The following is a 26,601-nucleotide window of genomic DNA, read 5'->3' on the forward strand; positions in this document are numbered from 1 at the left end:
TTGGTAATACTTTCAATAAGAGCGTTCACATATTCATTGATAGTAGTTTCAGCACCTAAAACGCGTTTAGGGGTGCACTTACCGTAACTTCAAAAAAAAGATCTCTTGGACTTAGCAGGGTTGGTTTACGCCCTGTGAGTAATCATGCACATTACCGACTGGTCAGTTTTTAACAAAATGTATTCTTGCTTGTAAAAGAGATTTGATCACTTTGGACTGAACTAAATTAGCTTGCTGAATGCTGGCTTTTGCCAAATGAACAAAAGCAAACATTTTTCACCATTTCCTTTAGCTTTTGTTCATTGAATTACGGACAATGCAGAAAACAAGATACAGGCGTATCTTATTTTATGGTGCTTATTAGCTTTATTGTGCTTCACAGATGTTACTCATTTTACAAATTGAAGGCAAGACACTCCATCAGCAAAAAGATTATGACTAGCTTTATTGCAGTACTTGCTTTGTTGCTGTTGACTGTATCCCAAGCCACAATGCCTACCAGGTATGCCTGTGGTGAGGCTCGTAGATGGGGGACTGCTCCCCATCTCTTCGATGATTGGAAATGGGACTGACCCAGGAAGTTGAGTAGTACTTACAACTGAATTTGGAAGCCTCAAGCGCCACTTAAAATTGGAGTATCTCAGAGAACAAGGTGACTAAGTGGACTAAGTAAGGCTAGAGGGTTAAGCTGTTTGCTCTTTTTTAATTAAAGGTTAAAGGAAGATGTTGCCATTTTCAGAGCTTAATTTAGAAGGATGTCCTGATCCTTATGAAAATAGAAAAATCCACTGTCACATTTTGGAGAAGAGACTGTTACCCTTTGCTTTTCATCTTGGAATATGTCTCTGTAGGCTGGGAAGAAGTGCAAAAGAACTTCACAGATTTCCCAGATATTTTGGAAATGTAGGTCCAGTCCATTTGAGAATATGACCTTAGGCTTCAGTGTCACCAGCTACCTATGTAAACTTGCTTATCTAACTGGGGCCCAGACTTAAGTTGCCCTCTTTCTACAATGAGGTGATATTTGCTCTTGTAGGAATCTCTGAATCTCTGTGTGGAATCTTCATTTTTAGTTGAGAGTGGGCCATTTTCAATTTGTGCCGGGCCCATCTGGAGCCATAATGGGAGGTGAGTTGGAGCTCATGTGATCTCTGCCCTGGAGTGACAGTATAAGTGGGTCAGGATCTTTGGGGGATACTAACTTCCAGGATTTGCTCTATCATCTCTCTCAGACTTGGTTCTCTAGGGAGGTTTAAAGTGACGCATGCCTATTAGTTTGGGGTGGCATTTTTGAATCAAATGCTCCATAAAAGGTTTCTTCCTGTGCCTAAAAAGTATTCCTTAATTTTGTAGGCATGGATTTAGAAGCTATCACCAAACACTCAGCAGTGCATGCCAAGCCCAATGGACTCATTCTTCAATATGGGACTGCTGGATTTCGGACGAAAGCAGAGCATCTTGATCATGTCATGTTTCGCATGGGGTTATTAGCCGTTCTAAGGTCAAAACAGACACAATCTACAATAGGTGTCATGGTAACAGCATCACACAATCCTGAGGTGTGTATTTAGTGCTCCGAGAAAGAAACCTTTCTTTATAAGACCAAACCTTAGTGTGTCTGAGAAGTTTGTCCCCATGTAGAAATTCCAGTTCTAGGAATGTGCCTTGTTGGTTTTTGCATTTGGATTTGAAACAGCTTTTTCTTATGAGTGGTTATTTAGCTCATGACTCTTTGAGGTTGTGGAGGGAATGAAGTGAGACTGTTATTTTTAGGGGAGTGTCCATTTTAGAGAAATAACAGAATGTCCTTCCAAACTAGTTGTATTGTCAAAATATCAGTAATAAAAAGTCTTACCTCTGTTAATTTAGCAGAAATTAATAGACCCAAGGTGGGGGAAGAGCACGCACTTGCAAAGAATTAGCACATTTTGAAAATTTTCAGACAGGTTTTTTAATACCTGGGGAATATTTCCTGTTCTGAAGAAATAGCCCAACAGGAGGTTCAAGGGATCCCAAAGTGACCTCAGGGCAAAATATTGATTTGGCCGATGTGTTAGTGTTTATGATAATTTTTTATCAAAATATTCCTTTTGATACAACTGAACTATTTTATTCTGTAGCTCACCGATACATGTGGGGCAAAAGTAGGTTTATAGTTCTGAGGATGCAAAACAGTTTATTCTTGTATTATTATTTATTAACTTTTGTATTATTTTTCTTATGAACAACTGCAAACCTACTTTTGAGTAGTTTGAACATGGTTTGAATAATATGCTTGTTTGGTTGATAGGGCAGGCGATTTTTGCCTTTGTAGCTAAATCAACAGTAAATTAAAGCTATTTAGGTTAGTGAAGGATTATAATCTCTTCCCCCCAAACAAGAGGACTTTGCTGACCCAATTTATAAATGTGCATCACTATAAATATGTGAAGTGTTTAAATATCTAATTCCCATAAGTGATTAATTACCTATAGGCAAGGCCTCACATTTATTGCTAGTTCCAGAAGAATTTCTTAAAATAATTTTGAGCTATTTCTCAACTATGCTTTTTTTTTTCAGAAATTTGAGCAGAACGGGGTAGGAGTCAGTTTTCAGCTTCTGTGCCACCCACTGGTGGACACACTGGCCAGGACGGGCTTCAAATCTAGAGTCATCATGAGAAGGCTCTCTAGTGCCCTCATTCTGCTCCAGCTGTGCCCTAGTCAGTTAAATGATGAGTGTGCACGGATGTCAGCCTTTTAAAACTAGTGTGTTCTACTGGGCGTGAGAGTGAGATAGACTTAATCTTTTAATGTCAGCACTGATGCTTCTTAGCTGTATGAATATAAACAAATTACTTGGTCTGAATCATTGTTTTCTTGGAATAGTGCTACGAATAGTAGATTGATATGCGGGGTCTTTAGGATTTACTGAGCTAATGTGTGTAAAATGCCTAGTCTAGTGCCTGGCATTCAGTAGGGGTCACGGGTGAAGCTACGCGGTCATCACTGCCCCTTGTGGAGGAAAAACACCTTGCAGTTCCTGCCTCAACTCATCCTTTTGAATATGTACAGATGACTTCAGATGACTTATCATTTTCTTTTAAGGAAGACAATGGTGTCAAATTGGTTGACCCTTTGGGTGAAATGCTGGCTCCTTCCTGGGAGGAACATGCTACCTGTTTGGCAAATGCTGAGGAGCAAGACATGCAGAGTGTGTTGTTGGACATCAGTAAGAAAGCATCTGTGGATCTGCAACAAGATGCCTTCATAGTGATTGGGAGAGATACCAGGTGACCATCCGAGTTACTGGTGAACGCACCTCTGGGAACTCGGTATAAATGATTGTATCAGGTTTAGTGCCCATGAGACTTTGAAAGAAACTTAGTAGGACCACCCTGAGAGGCTTCATCCCACCTGGCCTTTGTAGTGGGATGTGGGAACCAAGTCCCTGCTGCAACTCGTTTTTTTTGGCATTGGAACACCAACTCTGACACTTACTGTGCACTTTAACCCGTTGGAGCTTCCCGTTGCTCATCTCTGAAGTGTTGATGATAAGTCCTGATGCAGGGTTTTGGTGAGGGTTACATGAAACCATGTATGCAAAATGTGTGTTTCCTGGCACGAGAGAAATATTTAACAAATGTCTCCCGCTCCTTTACTTGTGTAGGCTTACTTTTTTCCCCTAGAGAACATATAATTTCAACTCATTGTTTTTAGAGATTGGTTTTATAATCTGTGTTACTGTCGTGTGATATATTTGTATTATTTTCTCATGCTGGAGTTCACTGAAAAATATTAACATTTTAGTTTTACAAATTTGTCATATTTGGCAGCCTTTGACTTCCTTTACAAAAAGACATTTTTGTGCAGTTATTGACATGCTTGAAAATGCACTTGGTATGGTATAATTAGTATGCTCTTTATATCTGTTTTCTTAATCCATTTAAAAGTTATCATCTTTCCAAGAAATAACATTGTGAAAGACTATTTATACTTCCTGGAAATTATGTTTTCAGACTTGATAGGTTTCAGTTCATATACAGTGAACTTACTATTCTAGTATTTGTTGCACATAGTTTCAGCATTTGTTTTCAGAACTAGCCACCATGTTGGTTTCAGGACGGGATGTATCATTTTTTCCCTTTTCTCTCCTAGGCCCAGCAGTGAGAAACTTGCACTTTCGGTAATAGATGGCATCACTGTTTTAGGAGGTCAATTTCATGGTATGTAGTTACCCTGAGTTGTAAATTAATCTTTAAAAAACTTTTTAAAAAGTTAGAAAAGAAGATATTTATTTTAGAAAGGTTTGAAAATGCTATAAAGTTTTTTTTAAAAAATGAACTACATATAAAATACCTTTTAAAATGAAAAAAAATTTTCTGGACATGCATATTTTGTTTTAAATACAGACTACATAGGAAACACATCTTAAACACCTTTCTTTAGTAAAGCTGAATTTCTTGATATAACGCTCCTTGAAGTTACTTGCAGAAGTCAGTCCAGCAGAGTTTCTGTCCGGATCAGCTGCTCTCTAATAGCTGGTCACTGTCAGAGAGTGATGGGGAGTATCTTTGGTCTACTTATAATCATGCCTTTAAATTTTGACAGGCTTTTCACACCTATTTTAACAAATCGAAGTATTAAATGCCCCAAAACAGAGGCTCTAATCCTCTTTTTGCATCTGTTTTGTCCCTTGCGAATGCAGTGACTCCTCTGTGCTTGGAGGTTTTTTCCGAGTGTTAGCTCTTTCTTGTGTCTTAACCTTTCCAGCCTCCTTTGCAGTGCCCGTGTCTTCCCTTCCTTCAGTTTATCTGGCTTTTTCCAGCTGTGTGTTTGCCTTGCTTCTCTCTTTGCTCCTCTAGTTATTACTTAGCCTACTATAGGCCAGCCTCCATGCTTGTCCTCCTCCGAAGTGAGTCCCGACAGTGTGAATTGTAAAGCTGTTATGAAAGTGGGGATTCTTAACTCGGGCCTGGGGACTGGTGGGGGGGCATCGTTATGCTGCAGGACCCTGCATTCCACTCAGTGCAGTGTGCACATGTTACCTGCACACACACTCAGTTTCCTGGGAGAGAACGCATAGCTTTTATGAGATATTCAAAGGGTCTGCCACTTAAAAAGAACTTTCAGAATTTATATTTTGAAATTTTTATTTCCTTTGCTGTCTTGGTGGCTTTCCATACTGTGACCTCCCTCTTTGTTTAAGCTTCTACTTCCTTGGCCACTATTCCTTATTGGTGATTTCTGTGGGCTTCTCTCTGTCTCTCTTGATACGACTATTCACTTCTTCCTTTCACTCTGCCTGATGTGTGAATGGCCATCTTAACTGCCACAGCAGCTGTGTATATTCTTTTATTTACCAGACATTACTGAATGCCCGCTGTTTACAACCCCCCAGTAGTCTATTTCACTGCATATCACAACTGTATTATGAAACCCATTTTGTATCAGGATGTGTGTATGTGTGCTTGTGTGTATAACTGAAATAAAAGTTTCAGTGAATAGTGCTTACCCATATACACAATATGCATTCATCTGTTTCATTAGAAAATGTAGCATTGCTGGTGTGTTTTATTGGATTCTGTGACCTGCTAGAGCTCAGCCTGCAGTTTGCCAGGCGTGGGTCTGAGTGGCACTCGGTGGCCCACCCTTGCTCTGTGTTCCCTCTGCCCAAAGCCGTTCCTTCTGCTGTCCCTAGAGTGGTTGATGTTTTTAGCACGTAGATTCTGTCTCTACAACCATTACGTTTTTCCTGTCCTAGTTTAACATTTTTTTAGTTTACTTTTTAAAACTTTCATTTCTCTCTTCAGCTTAAGCGTATTTCAGGAAATGAAAGAACGTTAATGGAGCTGTAGCACAGGGAACATGGGGGAAGCTAGTGGAAGATACGATGGGGGAGGTAAGCAGGGGCCAAGCTGTCTCAAGCCTTATGGGTCTTGGTGAAGGTCTGGGTTTTATAACAAATGCAACAGGATTCCTTTGAAGGGTTTTGTGCATGAGAGTATGGTTATGTTTTCATCTTAAGCCAGTCATTCTGGCACTTATATGGAGAGGGATAGGAAGGTTGTAAGAAAGAGAGACCAGCCAGAGACTGTGCAAGAGTGATGATAGCAAAAGAAATGGAAAAAAATTGGAATTAATTGAAAGGATTTTGTGATGTGATGAGGACAGAACTGTAAAGAATGGCTTCTGTGTTTCTGGGTTTATCAGTGGAATAGATGGTTGAGCTTTTTATTGAGTAACTGTGTATAGTCGTTTAGTAAATGTTTATTTGGTAATTTTGATAGTGGTCACAAAATTTGTTTCATCCTTTAATCTGTGTTTCGGGATAGTGTTTTTCCTCCTTTGATGGTTCCATTGAGTTGGTCTAAGCTCTTACCTACTTTTTGGAGTTTCTCTCATCAAATTCTTCTACCTAAGCCGAAGTTGGCTTCATAAAATACCAGTTCTTTTGTAACTGCAGGGCTCAAGATCTTATTAAATAAAATGACTTCCTGCCTCCAGTGCAAACTGGTGAATGACTTTGAAGACCGTTGACAGATTTAGTCGTTCAATGTTTATTAGATGCTGGTCCATTTCTCCTGTTCTTTGCTCATGGTACCTGTGTGTGTGTGTGTGTGTGTGTGTGTGTGTGTGTGAGAGAGAGAGAGAGAGAGAGAGAGAGAAAGAGAAAGAGAGTGTGTGTGTGTGTGTATGTATAGATTTTTTAATGTAAGCTGTTAGGTTTTTTTGGTGATTCTTTTGAAAAATTATTTGTGGGACATTTTTGAGGTTTATGATGAAGGTAACTTTCTCTGGCAGAGTTTAGTGTTTACTTGTGCTGGGGGTACCACCTGGCTGGTGATGACATGATTCTTTGATGACAAGGTTCTTTTAGACCCATGCTGTTATGGGGATTTGGGCTGGAAATGCATGGGAGGCCTGTGCTTGTGGTTATGCTCATAGCTCCTCAGCCACAAGTTTTCTCCTCCGCTGTACTGCATTCCCAGATGGCACTCCTGGGAGGGGACGTGTGACTCACTTTTGGTTCACTTTTGACTCACTCTTACACTGAAGAATAGTCCTTTGGGGCCTGGTCTTCTACTGGGTTCCCCATGTTAGAACAACATGGACTTTTTTCCCCACCGAAAACCATAGCTCAATTTCAAGTTTTGAGGAGTGCCGGAGAATGAAACTTGTCTCCTTGGCTCCAGTCTTGGAGTTCCTCTACTTCCACCGATTTTGGTCTACTTCCCCTGCTGCATGTTGGCACTGTAGTTCTTTTTTGGAAAAGAGTTTTTAGTTAGCCTTTTGATTGTTTGTAGGAGTGTCTATCTTAATTATATAGTTTGTGATGTTACTGGAAATAGAACTCAACTACTACTTTTCTGTATTGCTGTTTTTATTATTATTTCTCTAGACTGATTTTTTTTTTTGCTCCCAATAGTAGTTCATATTTTTTTAGAATTGAGCTTATGTCCAATGTGTATTTCTTCTAATACCACAGAACAGTCAGTTCTGACACTGTCTGCCTGGAGGTGGTGCCCAGTCCTACCTCCGTCCCCTAAGACCGCCGTCCCCCTCCCACTTCCCCTCCCAGTCTCCTGGGCTTCCGACCTGTCTGGAGGTTCTCACCTCCTTGGGTTTCGTTGATTTGCTAAAGCAGCTCACAGAACACCGAGGAGTGTTTTACCTCCTAGGTTACCACTTTATTATAAAGGATTTAACTCAAGAGTGGCTAGGGTGAGAAGATGCGTAAGGCCAGCTGTGTGGAAAGGGGCTCAGAGCTTCCAGGCTCTCTGAGCTGCCACTTCCTGTTCGTGTGTCCTCCAACCCAGAACCCTGAGCTTTTGGACTTTGGATTTTCCTGAAAGCTCCCTTACCTAGGGATAAATGAGTAAATCATTGGCCATTGGTGATTGAACTTAATCTCTAGCCCCTCCAGCCTCTCTCCCTGAAATTGGCAGGTGGAGGGGGAGGGCTGAAAGTGCCCTATAATCCTGTGATTGGTTCCCCAGGTAAGCAGCTGGGTTACCTGGGGGCTTCCAAAGGTCACCTTTTCAATGTAACAAAAGAGAACTTATTGCTCTCTTTGCTTAAGAAATTCCCAGGGTTTAGAAATTCTGTCTGCAATGGGGACAAAGACCAAATACATATTTCTTACTGTAAATCATAGTACCACTGTGTGATGTGCATTCTTTTTTTTTTTTTCATTAAAAAAATTTATTTATTTGTCTTTAGAAGGGAAGGGAAGGAGAGAGGGAGAGAAATATCAATGTATGGTTGCTTCTCGTGTGTCCCCTGCCGGGAACTGGCCCCTGCTAGGAACTGACCTGCAACCCAGGCATGTGTCCTGACTGGGGATGGAACCGCGATCTTTTAGTTCGCAGGCCCATGCTCAAGCCACTGAGCTACACTAGCCAGGGCTGTGATGTGCATTCTTAATGACTTCAGTGGATGTTTGTGCCATTTGAAAGTTAGCATTTTGTGTTCTCTGAGATGTCTTTTGGCACCCTGAAATCCCTATAGTTGGAATCCATTTAAACTTCTTTCTCTTTACTAAGAAACGTGGTACATTGTTTTTCGTATTTCTGTGGCAGATTACGGCCTTCTGACGACGCCACAGCTGCACTACATGGTGTACTGTCGAAATACCAGCGGCCAGTACGGGAAGGCCACCCTGGATGGGTACTACCAGAAACTGTCTGCGGCCTTCGTGGAGCTTACCAAACAGGTGAAAGTTTGAATGAGCTTGGGGCTTATGCAAGTAAATGAAATAACGGCAGTTGAGCAATTTATTATTATAATTGCATAGTTTTTCACTCCTCTTCCTTTTCCAAAAATTCGGCAAATCTTTTTCTTTCCAGGGGTACTAAAGTCTGGCCCTTGTATCCTAACCGTGTGTGGGCATTTACTTGGCAAGGCATGTAACACAGTCTGAGATCTCGGGGGAAACAGACCTGGTGGTGTTCTTGTGCTAATGAGTATTCATGTGAATTTACTCTCAAGCAAGTTGGTGTTATTGGCATCACACTTGAGATATCTGCTGTTGTGAAGATCTTCCTTGTTAAGGATATTGGCTTGCTAAACCTGGATGAGATTTGAGGAATTGAATTCACTTGATCAACAGATATTGACTGTATGTTTCTGTCAGGCACAGTAATCCCGAGCAAAGCCCTTGCTCTCATAGAATTTATATTCTGAAGTGAGGATCATAACGAAGGGAGACCGACAATTAGACAAAGCATACAGAATGCCCAGCGGTGTTATATGCTGTGAAGAGAATGACATGTTCTTACTGCTCATTCTATCTATAACATTATTTTTAAGGGACCTTGCTTAATTGAGGCTAATGCTTATCAAGCTTGACCAAAAAAAAATCTGAGATGTTCTAAAGTACAGTGTCCAGAGAGCAAGAGAGATGGAACAGTTAGCTTGTTAATAGCTGTGGACCAGCTAACAAAAGGCTGCTCACATTCAAGTGTGTCTGTTGGAACTTCAATGTAAGTTCCAGGTGTTAAGTCTCTGATTATTCTGAAGAGAGAATGGCCAGGTGTCTTCCAGCCCCAGGAGGCCTTTGCTTTTTTATGAACTTCCCAGACCTGCTCGCAACCTATCCAAGGGTGCAGACATCCCAGAGCTGCCCTGCTTCCCCTTCTCCTGGCCCCTTTGTCTGTAGCTGATGTAAACCCTTTCGGAACAGTTTACCTCTTTCTCCCCTGTATGTGATGTGTAAAAACACTTGCAAAACTGTGGGATGATGGTCGTCGTGTTTGTCTTCTCTGTCTAGCTATGCTGCTGGGTTTTAGACTCCAGGCCCCAAGACACTTGGTCCTTTTGTATCTAGTGATGGCTTTCAGCATGAAAGTTAATTTTCCGTTTAACAAGTTCCATTTCCATCAGTCGTTCAATCATGAAACTGTTCCAATGTCAGAGTGTTCAAAAATGTATTGAAAAATTGTACTGTGATATGTATGATTTTCACCTGAATGTGTGTACTTCGTTGTTTCTTGGTTTAAACTAGATGAGCTAACTGAAATAATGGAGGGTTTTTACATATACATGTACATGCTTTATGCTTCACCGTTGCCTTTAGAACTTGACATTTTTCTTCCCTGTGCCTCTTGTTCCAAGGCTTCCTGCAGTGGAGATGGGTCTCAGTCACTCAGGGTCGACTGTGCAAACGGCATAGGGGCCCTGAAGCTGGGGGAAATGGAGCGCTACCTCTCCCAGGGGCTCTCGCTTCAGCTGTTCAATGTTGGGACTGAAGGGAGACTCAACCATTTATGTGGGGCTGACTTTGTGAAAAGTCATCAGAAACCTCCACAAGGTATGTAGAACAAATTTGTTTCTGGAGCTTTGAAACCATCGTCATTTATAAACGAGTGGCTGAATGAGTGCAGAGTGCTGTAGCTGGTCTTTGATGTGCAGTGTTTAGACATCTGAGCGCATTTGCACTCATCGGTGCCATTCCGACGTGAACTCTCCCTGCCCGTGAGCCACAGGGCTCCTCACAACATGTGCGAAAGCTGGTGGGGAAAGCACAGTCGGAATTCGGTATTCCGGAGAACTGCCAACGTAGTTTCCTGGGCTCTGCGTCAGGGTTTCTGACTCTGTGCGTCTGGGTAGGGTTTGTATAGCATGGGGATTTGCGTCTCTGTCACACGCCCGGGCTCTTCGGGTAGTGCGGGTCTGCGGACCACACTTTGAGAATTACTGCCCTAGAGGGTAGCAGTAGTTAAGTAGCCTTGTTTTTCATTTTAGAATTAGACACGCTATAGGAGGAGACTCCCAACTGCTGAATTGTAATTGTTCCCCAAATCAGCGTTTTCCATAGTGAGCATGTTAGTAGGCAGACAGACTGTTCTTTGGAGTGTGGTTGTAGTAAGAGATGTTCTATATTTAGTTACATTATAGATCCAAAATTGTTAGCCTGTCCTGCAGATATATTTTGTTTGGTCTATTGTATGTGTGTGTGTGTGTGTGTGTGTTTAACTGCATTAGTTACCACCATTTAAAATGCTTTGATTTTACTTAAATATTGGAATCTGGCTTCTCTTTGCCAAAATCAGATGTCCATTCTTACATTAACTTGCTGCAGCGGAGCAGCCCCAGCCCCTCAGGCGGGCGCCGCACCCTTCAGCCGTCCACAGATCCCTCAGTGTCCTTCTCACTGACGGTGTTTTCTGCCTCGATGTAGTAAGCGTTTAAACCTTCAGTTTAATTAACCAGTTTAAGCTCCTTTCCTTGAATTGCTAGGTTTGACTATTATTTCACTGACAGTTCAGTTCTCTGTCCCTGTATCCATTCTGTAAATCATGAGCTTTTTTTCTCTGGCCATTGGCACTGGGACTACAGTATGAATGAAACCATAAGCCCCGGCTTTCATGAGGCTTATGTTGTATCCTGTAGCCAGCCTTATAGTGATATTCCCAGCAAAGTTTCTCATTGGTTATAATTCTGTGTTCTTACTTTCTGGTGTTTCTTGTTATTTATGGTGTGAACAAATAAAAATCACTTCTATCTGAATTAAATCAAAGCACATACCTCATCTATCGCTGATTTTTTTATATATAAAGGACATCATAGGACTAGATAAACTGCATTCAGAATACCTGTAGCTTTCAAAAAATGATATGGGAACATGTCTTGCCAAACTAGCTGGCATAAACTAGAATTTTATTTTAGCATTATGTCAAGTTTCAGCATAGGTTTTGAATGCTGCTTTTTCAGTTAGCTGTGAAAGAATTTACCTTGTAAAAACTACCAGTAAGCCTGCATACTATTTGAATATTAAGACAGTGGTTTTAAATGGGAGGATAATTTGAAATACTTGTTGAATAATCATAGTGGACATGCTTACATGTTACATGTAACATAACATGTAAGGGCAGTGATCATACTTCAGTGAAAAAAAATTGTTCCTTGTAACTAGTATAAGGAAAAAAGCTAAAACTTTTTATATTGAGTTGTATTTGCATTTTTTAGACAGAAATGCACTTGTAATTATTCTGTGTGCTAGGAATGGAAATGAAGTCCAATGAAAGATGCTGTTCCTTCGATGGCGACGCAGACAGAATTGTTTACTACTACTCTGATGCGGACGGCCGCTTTCACCTCATAGACGGGGACAAGATAGCAGCACTCATCAGCAGTTTCCTCACAGAGCTCCTCTTGCAGGTATGGGGGAGGGTGACTGACTGCCCTTCAGAACAGGCCTTGTGGTGAGGTAGTTCTGTAGCAGTCACTTGAATGTGTCAAAGGTGCAATTTTTTGGAAATTCCTATATTTGTGACTGGAAGATACAGAAAGAAATGGTAAGTCCAGTCATTTCAACTTTGGGGAATTGGTTTAGGAATCTGAAGTTACTTTTTCCTTTGAGTCATTTATTGCATAAACCAAAGCACTGCCGAAGTCATGGATAACTTTGTCATCCTTTAGAACTTTGCTTTTGTAATGTCTTTACTTTTTTTTTTTGCAGTATTTCTGTTGCTTGCCTTCATTTTTTAAAGTTTTTAAAAATATTTTTTGTAGTGTCTTTACTTTTGATGTAAGATCATTATTTTTGTCTAGATTGGAGAAAATTTGAATATTGGTGTTGTACAAACTGCATATGCAAACGGAAGTTCAACACGGTTTCTTGAAGAAGTTATGAAGGTACTGAACCATTTCCATTTTCTGGTAGTTTCTTAATTCTGCTGTAAGATAAATTCTGTGAGGAAGATAATACCCTCATAAAAGCAAATGAGTTGTGCATGAAGCTGAGCTTTCATTCATGTAAGGTAAATAGAAATCAAAAGAAAAAACTGAATTGTCCCTGATGCAAAAAGAGACTTCCTATTTAGCAGTGTCTTAGCAGAGTGCCTGTGACGGGTACCACAAGTCTGACTTAATGCTTATTCAGTAGTAAAACTGGTTTCTCACTCCCCTTCTGTGGAGCAGCTTTCTGGGTCGGCAGGTTTCCGTCCTGGTGTCCGCCAGATGGCCGCCCTCTGCACCACACTGCTCTACAGCAGCGTTGGAGCGCTCAGGGCCCAAACCGGGTCCATTCACCTTTACTGTTTCTCACTAGCTACTGGAATATTTTCTAACTTTTGTGTATGCCTGTTTAAGTTCCTGCATTTTGCTAGTTATTTTTGCCTTTCCTTTCGTTTTAAAGCAGGAATGTCAAAGCCAGATTTCTGTAGGTGAATGAGGACAGCAGGGAGATAGGGACTAGGAGGAGTGTGCCCAAGCCAGCTGCTCTCACCTTAAGTCAGATTCTTTGAGAGGAGAATCTGAAACCATGACTTCCCATGTGAGTTTCCTACTTGTTAAGTCTTGGCAACTGATTTAAAATTGAAAAGAAATAGTGGCTAGGCACAGTAAAACGTATCTGGAGGCTGGAGTTTGTGACCTGATTTAAGGCTTGGGCAAAAGCAGGTTTACAGTTATTGAGTATGTGAAACAAGTTTATTGTCTTATTTATTATCACGTTATTTTCCATGTGAATGACTGTAAACCGCCTTTTGCCCCACCCTGAATTCGGTTACAATAAGGTTACTCAAGGGACTCCCATATGGGGCCCAATTGCCTACCTTTCATGGGGATTTTTCAGAGCTTAGGGTTGTTTTAGTATTTTAAATACAATTTGTATCTTAAAAATTTCTTATAGGTAAGATACCTTGTTTAAGAAACTGAGTATGTCAGAACTGTTACTTTATAATCATTTTCTAATAGATTAAGTACTTTTAGCCCTAGCAGTTTCTTAGGTTTCCTAAATCCAGTCAAATGTTGGTTTTATTTAATCTGGATCTCTCTCTCTCTCTCTCTTTTTTTTTTTTGCAGTTTTGTACTGTTAGATTTTTCTTAACCATTTTTATCAGATCTGTTAAAGACTTTCTGTGTCCACTGTTGCTAATCCAGCCACCATAACTTCTTACTGGGTAACTCCTAGCAGACCATCTAAGCAGGAGGGTTAATGAGCAGTGGCCTGTGGGCCAAATCCAACCTGCCTCCTGTTTGTAGTTTCATGGGAATGCAGTCATGCTCTTTTGGTTTTGTGTTGTCTGTGGCTGCTTTCTCACCACAGTGACAGAATTGGAACAGAGACCATGTGGCCCGCAAAGCCTAACAAATTTTCCGGCCCTTGATAGTAAAAGCTGCAGCGCTCCTCTAAGTCCCTCTCCACACGGGAGCTAAGCTGAGCTTCCTGAAGCAGATGGTGCCACTCCTCCACTTGAAGTCTTGCATGGATTTATGAAGAGACTGTCCTCTCTCTCACTTCCCTTTCCCCTCGTATTTGTGCATCTAAGTGCCTTCTATTCCTCCCCATGGTAACCACTCTGGTTTTCATTGCTTTGTCTTCCTCACTAGATTAAGCTCCAGGTTTTGTTCCCTATTAATATTCGTGGGTGGTTGGTACACAATAAATTTGCTGGTTGAATAACTGTCATGTTTTTAAAAATGTCTCATAGGTACCAGTCTATTGTACTAAAACTGGTGTAAAACATTTGCACCACAAGGCTCAAGAATTTGATGTTGGAGTTTATTTTGAAGCAAATGGGCATGGCACAGTAAGTTCTCAAACAATTACAGCTTTAGCTGGCACTTTTTTTATGATGGGAATTCTGTATCTGGGTAATGATAGGTAATCTACTTTGTTGAAATGACTGGGATGGTGGTAGAATTTGATTACTTGGTTAACTTAGTCTGTTTTTACGTGCAGTAAAACTGGGTCTCTTAGATTGCAGTGATATTTTTTGAATGAAGAAATAATGCTAACTTGTCCTTACAGTATAGTTTCTTATAATTTACTTTTTATGAGCAGACTATATATAAATCATTTAAAATATTTTTTGTCAACTGGCCATAGGTGGTAAAAGAAAAGTACATTACGTGTGGTAAATTGAAAAGTGTTGGATAGCTGAAGAATTAAGTTATAAACAACTGGAAATGAGTCTAAAGTAGTTAGGAATAAGCGTATATATATATATATATATATATATATATATATATATATATATATATATATTAACGGTGTTCTTAACAATGCTGTAAAAGGTTTTTTAAGATACAACTCATCTAACACAAAATTCACAGTATGAAGGTGTGTTAAGTGGTTGCTAATATGTTCATAAGGTTCATAGTTTTTCTTTAAATGTTTTATATATCATCTTATTTCATACATGGATTTGAGGTGACCAACACATAGTTATCTAGGTCAAATAAGTTTCCTCATTATTTTTAAAATTGGCTTCTAGAGGCAATGAATATAAGTAGAAGAAAAATAATCTTCTTAGAAAATACGAGTAAAATAAACTGACGATCTAATGCAGGGATTGGTAAATGAACATAAAGGGCTCATAGGAAATATTTTAGGCTTCGAGACTATAATGTCTCTGTATCAACTGGTCAGCTCTGCTGGCGTAGGGTGAATGAATGGGTATGTCTGTGTTTCAGTCAAGTAAGTGACCAACCTGCCCCTTAGTTTACCAATAAGCAAGAATTTCAGCAAGTGGCTGAACGTGGTACGCTACTCCTCCTCAGCACTGGGCATCTGAGGGCACTAAAATCATGGGCAAGGTATTTCAAAATGATGGAAATCCTGAGGAGCATGATGTATAATAAATATTCATGGCACTATTTGCTATAACATGATAAACAGGAGCAGTCTTTCTACTTTTGCTTAGCTCTTGTCCTTAACTTTAGGACACAAAAGTATGCCAGCTGCAATGAATTACGTTCTTCAAGGTAAAATGGATAGAGGTAGGCTTACGTACCTGGCTGAGGGACAGATATATTGAGCCCATGTATGTGAGCACCTTTGCCGAGGTGGTATTTTCTTCACCTGAGGATATTTTTTCATTGCTTTTAGAAAGAGGGAGAGGAAGAGAGAAACAACAGTGCAAAAGAGAAACATTGATTGGTTTTCTTCTGTGTATGCCCTGTGAGAATCGAACCTACAACCCTATGGTTATGGGATGGTGCTCCAACCAACTTGAGCCACACCAGCTCTTTGAATTTTGATAACAAGTTTTATAATCCATAAAGGAACTTTTTTGCCAGTAATATCTTTTGGGCTCTGCTTTGATCTTATATTAATTTTGTACCTTATAAGGCTGCCATTATTCCTCTCCTTAATTTCTTCTGCTTTGAGAGTTTTGAAAGTGGTGTAGCTAGTATGATAGTACTTAAGACTGGGTCTGTGGTAGAGCTTTGTGGTTTTTGTACCCTTTCATTGCAGGTACTGTTTAGTAAAGCTGCGGAAACAAAGATAAAACAACTAGCAAAAGAATCAGAAGATGAGAAAAGGAAAGCTGCTAAGATGCTTGAAAACATCATTGATTTATTTAACCAGGTAGGGCTGGTGGGTTCTTCGTTACTTATGCAGAAGGCTGGCGATACAGTGGACTGTGTAAAACATTAAAGTGGCGCTTCCTCACAAAAGCGGCGTGTACGGTTGGGATTTACGCTGACATGTCAGTGACAGGACATCTGTGTGCTTCATTCACCGTACATTTTTTTGATGAAAATTTTCTAGTATAATGAGTAGCTTCCACCTATAGACACTAGATTCAGGTACTGAGAGTATATATTTGACTAAGCATGTTTTTTTAAAGCCTATTTTCTCAAGGAAATTCAGGAAAAATAATTGGTTCTCTCACATGGGTCAGGTTGTTGGGACTCAAATGTAGCTGAGGGCAATGGAAGAGCAAGCAAAGCACAGGACGTGGCAATGTGGTGGAAGTGACACTGGGCGTCTTGTACATTTTGGGCACTTTACGTGCCCTTTCATGGAATCCTTGCATTAACACAGGGAGAAGGGTTATTACACCTGTCACTTCGTAAATGAAGGAAGAAGGTCTTCTAGCTACTAAGTGGCCTACATGAAAGCTCATATTCCTTCACTACGTTGCATAATATCTTCCATCATGGTGTGCTAATCTTACAAAGAATCTAGATATAAAGAAAAAAACTGAAATAGAATGTTAATGCTGTAGCCGTAAGAGTAATCCTGTCTAATTTCACTTTGTAGCTAAGGTGGAAGATTAAAGGCAAGTTTTTCCAGAGCTAGTTTCAGTTCAGTTCTCACTGATGCTCCCCATGCAGCTACTAAGATGCTGAGTGGAGCGAGGAGGATGCACAGGAGACTAGGATTGCTTTTCTGAGACACACTCACGTCTTAGCTTTCCGTGTATCAGGGCAGTCTCTCCTGTCGTCTCTCCCCACTACAGGCAGCTGGCGATGCGATTTCTGACATGCTCGTGATCGAGGCCATCTTGGCTCTGAAAGGCTTGACTGTGCAGCAGTGGGACGCTCTCTACGCGGATCTTCCCAACAGGCAGCTCAAAGTTCAGGTGGGACCACGATCTTAACTACTTTTCTGAAAGTTTAAAGCTGTTATTTCAAATCTCACTTCATAAAAATATTTCCCAAGTGTGTCATATTTCGTCCCATATGTACATATTACACAGAAAATAATGCCTTATATTATCTAATTATATTTTCTTCTATCTTTAAAAATTACAGAGGCGCTCTTAACTATTCTCTTGTTTGAGAAGTATTTGGTTTCCAAACTTTTAATGACACACGTCATTTTTAAATTTTTACTACGAAAAATTTACAACATACAAGTGGAGTAAAAATAATGAGCCCCTGTGTGCCCAGATTCAGCAGGTTTGTATTGTCCTGAACACTCTCCACACCCCACACTACTTTGGAGCAAATCCTGGACAGCCTATCGTTTTCAGTGAAAATACTTCCTTTTTATTCTTGGTTCGCAGAGTGCTTCCCGAGGCTAGCTGCTCAGTAGGAACCTGTGGGTTCAAAGGGAGAAAGACATTTTAGATAAATGGCTAATTGGTTTCTGTATAGATTTATATCAGTGTATATATTCTCACAACAGATTTGTGAGAGATGAAATCCAGAGTTCACAGAAATGGCTGCTGATTGTTCAGATTAGTTTTTGGCATATTTAGGAGATTCTCATCATGATCCTCTTATATAATTAAGGTGATTTTTTAAAAAAGGGTAACTGGCAACCTAAGATTATTTGATTAATGAATTTAAGTCATATAGTATTTACTGGCCATTACTTTAATGGTAAGTGTAAGGTAGTCTGGAAATGTTATTTCTTTTTGATAAAGGTAATTCTTTATAGACTGAAGAAACAAACTATATAAATATGTTGAACTTAATAACAGATATTAAGAAATGATAATTAATAGAATTTTAAAACTTTAATGCAATTTCATGGTACACTTAATCTGGAACTTTACTGTGTGTTGTATTTGTGATACAATAAACTGAAATGTAGCTCCACTGTTAAAATGAAATGGCCATAAATAATCCTTTGGTGGGAGTTATGGTGAATAGCTTAAGCTTCTAAAGAGGGAGTGAAATACAATAAGAAATATGAAATGCTTTGGCATAGGTTGCAGACAGGCAAGTTATTAGCACCACTGATGCTGAAAGGCAAGCGGTCACACCCCCAGGACTGCAGGAGGCAATCAATAACCTGGTGAAGAAGTACAAGCTGTCCCGCGCTTTCGTCCGGCCCTCTGGTACTGAAGACGTGGTCCGAGTGTATGCAGAAGCAGACTCACAAGTAAGCTGGTACAGTTCTCCTGGGAAAATGTGCAGTGAGAGTCTAATAACAACATAGGTAGTGGGAGGGGGGTGGTAGAGATGAAAACTATTTTAATAGTGCTGAAATCTCACATGATAAAGATTTAATACCTTTTATACTTGTTTATGGAGCCTTTTAGGTTCATTTTAAGACTACAAAATTACTTTTGTCAGTACTTGTAAGTTATAAAGTTGGACAAAATTATACCCACTTATTTTATTTCCCTGAATATTTTTCTTTTGATTTACTCTACAGTTCCCGAAACTGTCATAATTCTAATTGTGGAATGAGTAATTAGTAGGTACTTAGTCTGACTTGTTATAGTTTTTCTCCTATAAAAACATAACCCTTTTGATTTATAACAACATCCAAGTTACAGGTTCATTTCTAAATCAAATGCTATCATCATCCATGCTGCCTGAAATTCATCTTTGTCTCTGGATTCTTAATTTGCTTTTTAAAATATTTCCATTAAAGGGCAGTCTTGCTCTGTGCTACTATTTTTGTGGTAGGGCAAGACTCTGTGGTCTAGAGATTTACAGTTTGTCCTCTCAATACAGTCTTTTCCATTACCATAAACCCTTAAGATGTTTGCACAGGAGAGGGAAAATAAAGTAGATTGAATAGGGACTCAGAAGGAGACATTTTTAATTTATACAATAGCTGGCAGTTTTTCTGCAGAAGCCTTAGGCCATCCCAGAATATAGTAAATATACAGGGTCTGGCACAAATAATGCCCCCTTTTTATTACAGAATCATAAGCATATGATTCTGTAACATACTATCAGACTCAAGTGCACCATATGACATTTTAGGTGAAATGTTCAAATTGCTGCGTGAGAGATTCATGTACCCTACCATCCACACTCAGGCGAGCCTTACTCCCGCTGGACCTTGTGTTTATTCACTGTGGTGGGTGAGGAAAGGACATCCAGGGCCTTAAGAGTAACTTGACTTACTCACAGATAATTTTGGCCTTGTTGCCTTCAAGGACTAGGTTTCATTACATTTATTCAGTTTTCAAATAATTTTATTATTTGATTAAGAATTTACCTTATTTGGAAGACTTTGGCTTGTTTTCCATTTATTTTAGGGTCTTGGAATTTACTACTGAAAGATGAAAAAAAAAGAAACATTTTCATCTTACTATGTTAGCGAAACAATCAGACTCCCTCCTCTTCCCTCAAAGGTGCAGTAACATGGTAGATGCTGTCCCTCCCATCTAATCAATTTTCATGTAATTTTCAGGAAAGCGCGGATAGCCTTGCCCATGAAGTGAGCTTGGCAGTATTTCAGCTGGCTGGAGGAGTTGGAGAACGTCCCCAACCAGGTTTCTGAAGACAATTTTTATATCTTGAGAAACTGGATTTTTAAAAAGTTTTTACATAATAATAGTACTGCCATTGTGACAGGTTCAAACACATTTATAATCATGTTTACTGCACCTTACTGGATTGTTTCTAGATCTGTTCTTAAACACTACCGGAATAATTCTTTAGACATGGCCAAGCCTTACAATTATTAAATTCATTTTTTTAAAAAATGAAACTTACCTCTAGCTTCAGTTTAATGTAAAATATTGTCAGTTACATGTATGATTATAATATATGCTGGGACAAATTGGTGAGGGCTTCCAGAAAATTAAATCTTATTTATTACCAACACCTTGGGGCATGTCTCTTCTACTGCCGTCACCTACCCAGGACGCTGTTTTGTAGTCTTCACCATTGTCAGTACGGGTGGAGAGAGTGGGAAAGACTTGATACAACCGATTTTACCGATTTTACCACAGCAGTGTCTTCAGAATGATTCTTAAGTGACCTACCTCTGAAGTTACCATCCCCAGGAACTCAGGTGTGACTGTGGCGGCTGGGTATCTCTGTCCTGAGGTGGAGATGCTCCTGCTACACTTAGAAGGGTGCAGGTCCCAGGCTTCAGTTATTCTTCACTCCTCTTAGTAATGTGGGCAGAAACTAATTGTGATACATTACCAATCCTTTGACAGAGAAGTGACACCATTCTGACACTAAAATGTGGTTAATGACAAGTAAAGAAGCTCCCCAACCAAACTAAATTAAGCGAAGCTTGAAACCAATAGAAAAAAATGTGCAGTGTGTATTTTGCAGGTTTAGGACAACTGAGGACAATAAAACAATGGACTATATATGTATATAGATCTCTCTTAGGCACCATAATCCATATGAGCCAACAATATTTAAACGTGATTCAGGCCACACTCAGACATTTGCTCTTATTTACAAATATTTAAATTAAATACAACCTGAAATAGGTTTTGTTACATACAAAAGAAAACCTATACAACTCAGAGTTATGTTTGTTTTAAATGATTACATTTACATTTAAACTAAGTGGAACCACTTGTGGTACTCAAGTTTTTATCACCCCTTCCAGAAAATCTTTTTCTACCATCTCTTCTATTTTTTGCCTGGCTTTGCTGGAAAATGGTTTGTGATTTTCCAGTTTCATGTCCTTGTTAGGGAAGGTATTTGAATAGAGGATGGGGCTCCCTGAGTGTCCTGCACATCGGCTGGTAACTTTGCTGTTGAAGACTTGGCTGAGCACATTGAAGAATGGCAGCAGCTGCTCAATACTGCGCACGGTGCAGATGGTGAGCAGCAAGTGCCCTGGCTCCCAACCCAACGTTCTCCCTGAGTTGTCTTCCTCTGGATTTTTCTGCAGAAAACAAAACGGGAATTGTTATTAACAGATGATGTAGTACCAGGGTGTCGAACTCATTTTCACCAGGGGCCACATCAGCCTCGTGGTTGCCTTCAAAGGGCCAAATGTAATTTTAGGACTGTATAAATGTAACTACTCCTTAACAGTTAAGCAAGAGCTGGGCACTTCTGCCAGGTAGAAACAAGGTGCTGGGCCAGATTTGGCCTGTAGGCCTTGTGTTTGCCACCTGTGATGTGCATTAGAACGCTTCAAAGGGTATAAACATCAATCAGTTAAGTACAAATGATGATACTGCATCTTCATTCCAGACAATTCTTGCTTCTGAGGCCTTTGGGTACCAATTATTAAGTGGATATGGAGGGGTCTACTAACATTTATTATAAAGAAGATTAGCATAATTGGTTTGGGATAAGGAGAGTCAAATATTACAAGCTTATTTTGTGCTTTGTATATACTCAAAAAGCTCCCAGGTTTCTGGACTCCCACTAATGTAACCAAGGACTGGGTCACAAAATGACTATAGAAGAAGCCTGGAAGAGACAAAGGGTTACACATTTCATCCTTAGTAAATTAATGAATTCCCTTTAGCCAATGGCTTAAACTTGCCACAAGATGATAGGAGGGCCCAGAGTGAATACTGTCAGCAAAGAGAAGGGAAAGGAGATGCTATCTGTTTCTGTGTTGTGCTACACATGGTGGGGAGGAAAGCTGACATGGAGTAACTGGGTTAGCGTCCTGGCTCTGCCACTGATTTACTAATAGACTATTCTTGGGCAAGATACAGAAAGGTTCCTCACTTACAAAATGAGAAAATCTACATTGCAGCAGTAAAGTCAAATGAGAATGTATGTGAAAATCCTGTCAACTAAATGAACACAAGATAGTTAATACTAAGCTAGTTTGAGAAGCCAAGTACATAAACACAGTTGTTAGACATCAGTCTATTTGGAAAAATTTATAAGACCCAAAGATGACTTCTGGTCAAGATGGAGGCATAGGTAATAAATACGCTTCACTTCCTCACATAACTACAGCAAAAATTACAGCTAGACTACAGAACAGACATCACCCAGATTTGTCTGAAACTCAAGCTGTGTGGAAGTCTGACAACGAAGGATTTGAAGAAGCCACATTCGTCCAGATGGGTGCCTTTTCTACAATAGGCCAAGCTACTGAGACGAGGCAAACAGCTCTACCTCATGCATAGAAACAAGCCCAGGGAGGCTACCAAATGGAGGAGACAAAGAAATATGGACCAAATGAACAGAACAAAATCCCAGAAAAAGTACTAAATGAAACGGAGATAAATAATCTATCAGATACAGAGTTCAAAATACTAGTTTTTGGGATGCTCAAACAAATCATTGGGTACTGCAACTGCATAAAAAAGACCCAGGCAGAAATGAAGGTTGCATTAAGCGAAATAAACATCTACAGGGAACCAACAGTAGAGAGGATGAAGATGAGAATCAACGATTTGGAACCTAAGGAAAAAGAAAAGCATTCAATCAGAACAGCAAGAGGCAAAAAAGATTTCAAAAAAATGAGGCTAGAATAAGAAGCTGCTGGGACATCCCTAAACATACCAGCATCTGAATCAGGTGCCAGAAGGACAAGTGGAAGAGCAAGAAATTGAAAAATTAGTTGAAAAAGTAATGAAAGCAATCTTCCCTAATTTGGTGAAGGAAACAGACATACAAATCCAGGAAGCACAGACAGTCCCAAGCAAGTTGGATCCAAAGAATACCACACTAAGACACATAATTAAAATGCCAAACTTAAAAAATAAAGAGAATCTTAAAAAAGCAACAAGAGAAAAGCAGAAAGTTACTGACAAAGGAGTTCCTACAAGACTCAGCTGACTTCTTAGAAGAAACCTTGTAGGCTAGAAGGGCTAGCAAAAAGTATTCAAAGTGATGAAAAGCAAGAACCTACAACCTAGATTACTCTATCCAGCAAATTTATCATTTAGAATTGAAGGGCAGATAAAATGTTTCCTAGACAAGGTAAAACTCAAGGAGTTCATCATCACCAAGCCCTCATTATAGGAAATATTTTTAAAAGATTTTATTTATCTTCAGAGGGAAAGGGAAGGAGAGAGGGAGAGAAATATCAATGTGTGGTTGCCTCTCATGTGTCCCCTGATGGGAACTGGCCTGCAACCCAGGCATGTGCCCTGACTGGGATTTGAACTGTGATCCTCTGGTTCGTAGGCCCGTGCTCAATCCACTGAGCTACACCAGCCAGGGCATTATATTAAATATAAGGAACTATATAGGGTGTGGCAGAGTAACGTTTGCTTGAGTGTAATTAGTAAGGTAATAATAATATGGGGGTAGTAATTTATACTTTTAATGTGAACATTTCACCTAAAGTGTCATATGGTGTACTTGAGTGTGATATTATGTTATAGGATTACATTCTTATGATTTTATAACAAAAAAGGGGTATTATTTGTGCCGGACCCTGTATAAGAAAAAGATCAAAACTGAACATTAAAATGGCACAAATTCACAACTATCAGGCACTGAATCTAAAAAACAGAACAAGCAGAACAGGAACAGAATCACAGGAATAGAGATCATTTGGAGGGTTATCATCTGCGAGAGGGAAGGAAGAGAACCAGGGAAAAGGTGCAGGGGTTAAGAAGTACAAATTGGTAGGTACAGAAGAGACAGGGGGATGTTAAGAACAGTATAGGAAATGGAGAAGCCAAAGAACTTACGCACATGACCCATGGACATGAACTAAAGGGAGGTTTGCTGGAGGGAATGGGGGTACCGGGTAGAGGGGCCAAAAGGAGAAAATTGGGACAACTAATAGCATAATCAATGAAATATATTTTAAAAAACTAAAGATGTTTGAACTTGAGCAGACTTAGATATGAGATATGAGAGTAGATATGAGATATGAGAGTAGATATGAGTAGAGATAAGACAAAAAACAATTAAAAAAGGAAAAGAAATCAAGTGGAACTTAGGAAGCATAATTACAATCTGTCATATTGGTTATAAATGGAGTCTGCCTTCTAAGATCAGATGTTGTCAAGACACTTTTGTGATTTACCAAATATCTTAATATCACTAGTTTCCTAGTGGAGAAAGCAGATGCAGAATCCGGCTTATTTTCTTTTGTGTGCTCACAGATTTGTTTGCTTATTCAAAAATAAAATCCTGAGATGGGAAAATAAATTGAAGTTAAAACAGAAGACTAGGGAGTAAACAAGAAAAGATAAGCTAATCCTGTATGGCCAAAATCCCCAGCCATCAGTTAGTTACTGTGTTAACAGTTTTTAACCTCCACTCTTCATTATAGGGCACAGAAAACCATCTTCCTTTCTCCCAACTGTGACACTTGCTTTAATGACAGTCTTGGGATTGACTTCCACATCACGGACTACCATTAACTGGCTGACTGTACCATCAAACTGCAATTCAGTGGTAATTAAAAGGCATACAACATTATCCTGAAGTAAAATGAGTAGAATATTGAACCCTGTACATAACTATTTTCCAATGTAAGAGCACAAAGGTTTATATTCTTGTCCAGATACACCTTTAAGAGGGATTTTTACTGAGCTCCTGACCAAGAATGACTTCTTTTAATGTTCTGCTTTTCTTAATCAGAACCACTTCCCTCAATAAGAAATAAAAAGTCAAGCATGTTTCCACACAGACGATTCTCCCTTCACTTCAACAATCTAAAAGACTTCCTTCCTCTTTACCCCTCTTGTACTTGTTGAAATTCAGACCTGGGTTTGTGTGTCAGTATTTGGTCCCAATGTGGCAACTTTTGCTGCCATATCACAAGCATCAAAAAGCCACCCTCACCTGATGCCTGGTCATCTCCAATCCCTCCAAAATCACTGTCTTAAAGTCCTCCTCCTTGTCCTGTGGAAGGAAAGAGGAGAACTCATAGCCTTTGTTCCATGAAAAGGATGCGTGGCCATGAAGACCTTGTTTAGAGTGTTTTGGGGAAATGCCTTCTAATCAAAACTGTTTTCTTATTCTGTGGAACAAGTTTTAGACAAAAGACTGCCATGTTTATTCCTTAGATAAGGGAGGAGTCTTTAAAAATGCTCATTACTAATGAGATGCAGGGATGACAGTGTGTATGTGCTTGGGGTCATATATAATTCCCTTGTTACTGGATTTGCTATCATGAATATTTTTTCAAGCCCTGTGATATCAGAATAAAGTACTTAAGTCCTATCCCAAACTCTACCCAACTTTCATCTTTGTTTTTATCCTTTCACTTGGTCCCTAAAGAAATAACTTGATTATAAATCAAGTTCCTTATATCTGTAAAGTACTTTTTAATAATTTTCCTCCCTTCCATTTTCTACAGTTTGTGGAATGCAGTTAGGAGCTGCTGCCTGAATAGGGGACCCCAGAAAAGTGGAAAATTTCTGAGCACTCAAAGCACATTCTGAAAACTAGGACTCAAAAGACCACCCAGATTATCCCCAAATTGTACAATTTATTTTTTAAAATTTTGGCATGCGAAGGGCAAGACCTCAAAAAAGGCCCACTGATGAGCATGCTCATTTACTTCGTTACAGCTGACCCTTGACCAACACAGGTTTGAACTACATAGGTCCACTTACACACAGATTTTCAATAAATCCTGTAATTTTTTTTTACTTCAAATTTTAATTTTCTTTTTGCTAGCTTTATTGTAAGAATACAGTATATAATACATGTATCATACAAAATATGTGTTAGTTAACTATGTTATTGGTAGGGTCATTAGTAGGCTATTATTTAAGGTTTTGGGGGTCAAAAGGTATACATGTAGAAAAGGTATATATGAAAATCCCAAGGATTTTCAACTGCATGGATGGTAGGTGCCCCTAAACCTCCATGTTGTTCAAGGGTCAACTTGACTATTTTCTTGGGTGAAGATCTCTAATTACAATACTTACTGAAAAATACAAAGTATGTAACACAATATAAATAAATTTTACAAATGTTATCTTCTTAAAGACAAAGGAAAGAATGCGATCAATACCTTTGCCCTTTTTCGAAGAAGCTTGGCTAGTCGTACTACATAAGGTTTAAATTCTCGTTGATGTATGCCTTGTCTTCTGACTTCCAAACCGGAGTCATCTGAGGCTTCTGGAATAAAGGCCCATCGGTACCTGTGTATAGAAGAATGATTTCCACCAACATGAGGAACAGACTTCGCGGCACATAAGGCAAGGCCACATGAATACCGTAGGAAGATTCAACAGCTGTGTCACTTGTAGCGTGTTTCTTAACTTGATCCTTGATCAGTAAATAACAGACGCTGTTAACTGTCTCACAGAAATTGTAACAAGTAAACGAATAC

At 39.5% G+C, this 26,601-nt stretch overlaps 2 protein-coding genes and 1 long non-coding RNA gene across 11 annotated transcripts in view; 1 reads left to right on the forward strand and 2 right to left on the reverse strand.

The window, feature by feature from the left end:
- Positions 1 to 26,601, forward strand: part of PGM3 (phosphoglucomutase 3) — a 31,701-nt gene that overhangs the window by 418 nt on the left and 4,682 nt on the right. Inside the window, exons 2-14 of one of the 6 annotated variants that reach the window (XM_037143808.2) lie at positions 383 to 502; positions 1,037 to 1,128; positions 1,354 to 1,559; positions 3,087 to 3,271; positions 4,137 to 4,204; positions 8,561 to 8,694; positions 10,095 to 10,290; positions 11,983 to 12,140; positions 12,534 to 12,617; positions 14,417 to 14,515; positions 16,186 to 16,299; positions 17,177 to 17,299; positions 18,376 to 18,549. In XM_037143808.2, coding sequence (XP_036999703.2) covers positions 1,122 to 1,128; positions 1,354 to 1,559; positions 3,087 to 3,271; positions 4,137 to 4,204; positions 8,561 to 8,694; positions 10,095 to 10,290; positions 11,983 to 12,140; positions 12,534 to 12,617; positions 14,417 to 14,515; positions 16,186 to 16,299; positions 17,177 to 17,299; positions 18,376 to 18,549 — 1,548 coding nt within the window. In that variant the 5' untranslated portion in view covers positions 383 to 502; positions 1,037 to 1,121. Of the gene's footprint in view, positions 1 to 382; positions 503 to 537; positions 653 to 1,036; positions 1,129 to 1,353; positions 1,560 to 3,086; positions 3,272 to 4,136; positions 4,205 to 8,560; positions 8,695 to 10,094; positions 10,291 to 11,982; positions 12,141 to 12,533; positions 12,618 to 14,416; positions 14,516 to 16,185; positions 16,300 to 17,176; positions 17,300 to 18,375; positions 18,550 to 19,818; positions 19,909 to 24,585; positions 26,288 to 26,601 lie in introns of those variants that run through there. The other 5 variants (XM_037143812.2, XM_037143811.2, XM_037143809.2 and 2 more) reach the window with 5 other exon arrangements.
- LOC119048239 (uncharacterized) lies at positions 17,297 to 19,822 on the reverse strand. The gene is made up of 3 exons (XR_005082295.2): positions 19,624 to 19,822; positions 18,460 to 18,591; positions 17,297 to 17,758 (listed from the first exon to the last, which is right to left on the reverse strand). It is a non-coding gene; the product is annotated as an uncharacterized LOC119048239 (long non-coding RNA).
- The window catches only part of DOP1A (DOP1 leucine zipper like protein A), a 115,244-nt gene continuing 109,310 nt past the window's right edge, over positions 20,668 to 26,601 (reverse strand). For 3 of the 4 annotated variants that reach the window (XM_053664736.1, XM_053664737.1, XM_053664735.1), the window contains exons 36-38: positions 26,281 to 26,410; positions 25,101 to 25,160; positions 20,668 to 21,264 (exon numbers count right to left, since the gene is read on the reverse strand). In XM_053664736.1, the coding sequence (XP_053520711.1) occupies positions 20,959 to 21,264; positions 25,101 to 25,160; positions 26,281 to 26,410 (496 nt within the window). In that variant the 3' untranslated portion in view covers positions 20,668 to 20,958. The remainder of the gene's footprint in view (positions 21,265 to 25,100; positions 25,161 to 26,280; positions 26,411 to 26,601) is intronic. The other variant, XM_053664738.1, reaches the window with a different exon arrangement.

Source organism: Artibeus jamaicensis, unplaced genomic scaffold (assembly GCF_021234435.1).
Source record: "Artibeus jamaicensis isolate MK-2021 breed Jamaican fruit bat unplaced genomic scaffold, CSHL_Jam_final contig_387, whole genome shotgun sequence".
Classification (NCBI taxonomy): Eukaryota; Metazoa; Chordata; class Mammalia; order Chiroptera; family Phyllostomidae; genus Artibeus; species Artibeus jamaicensis.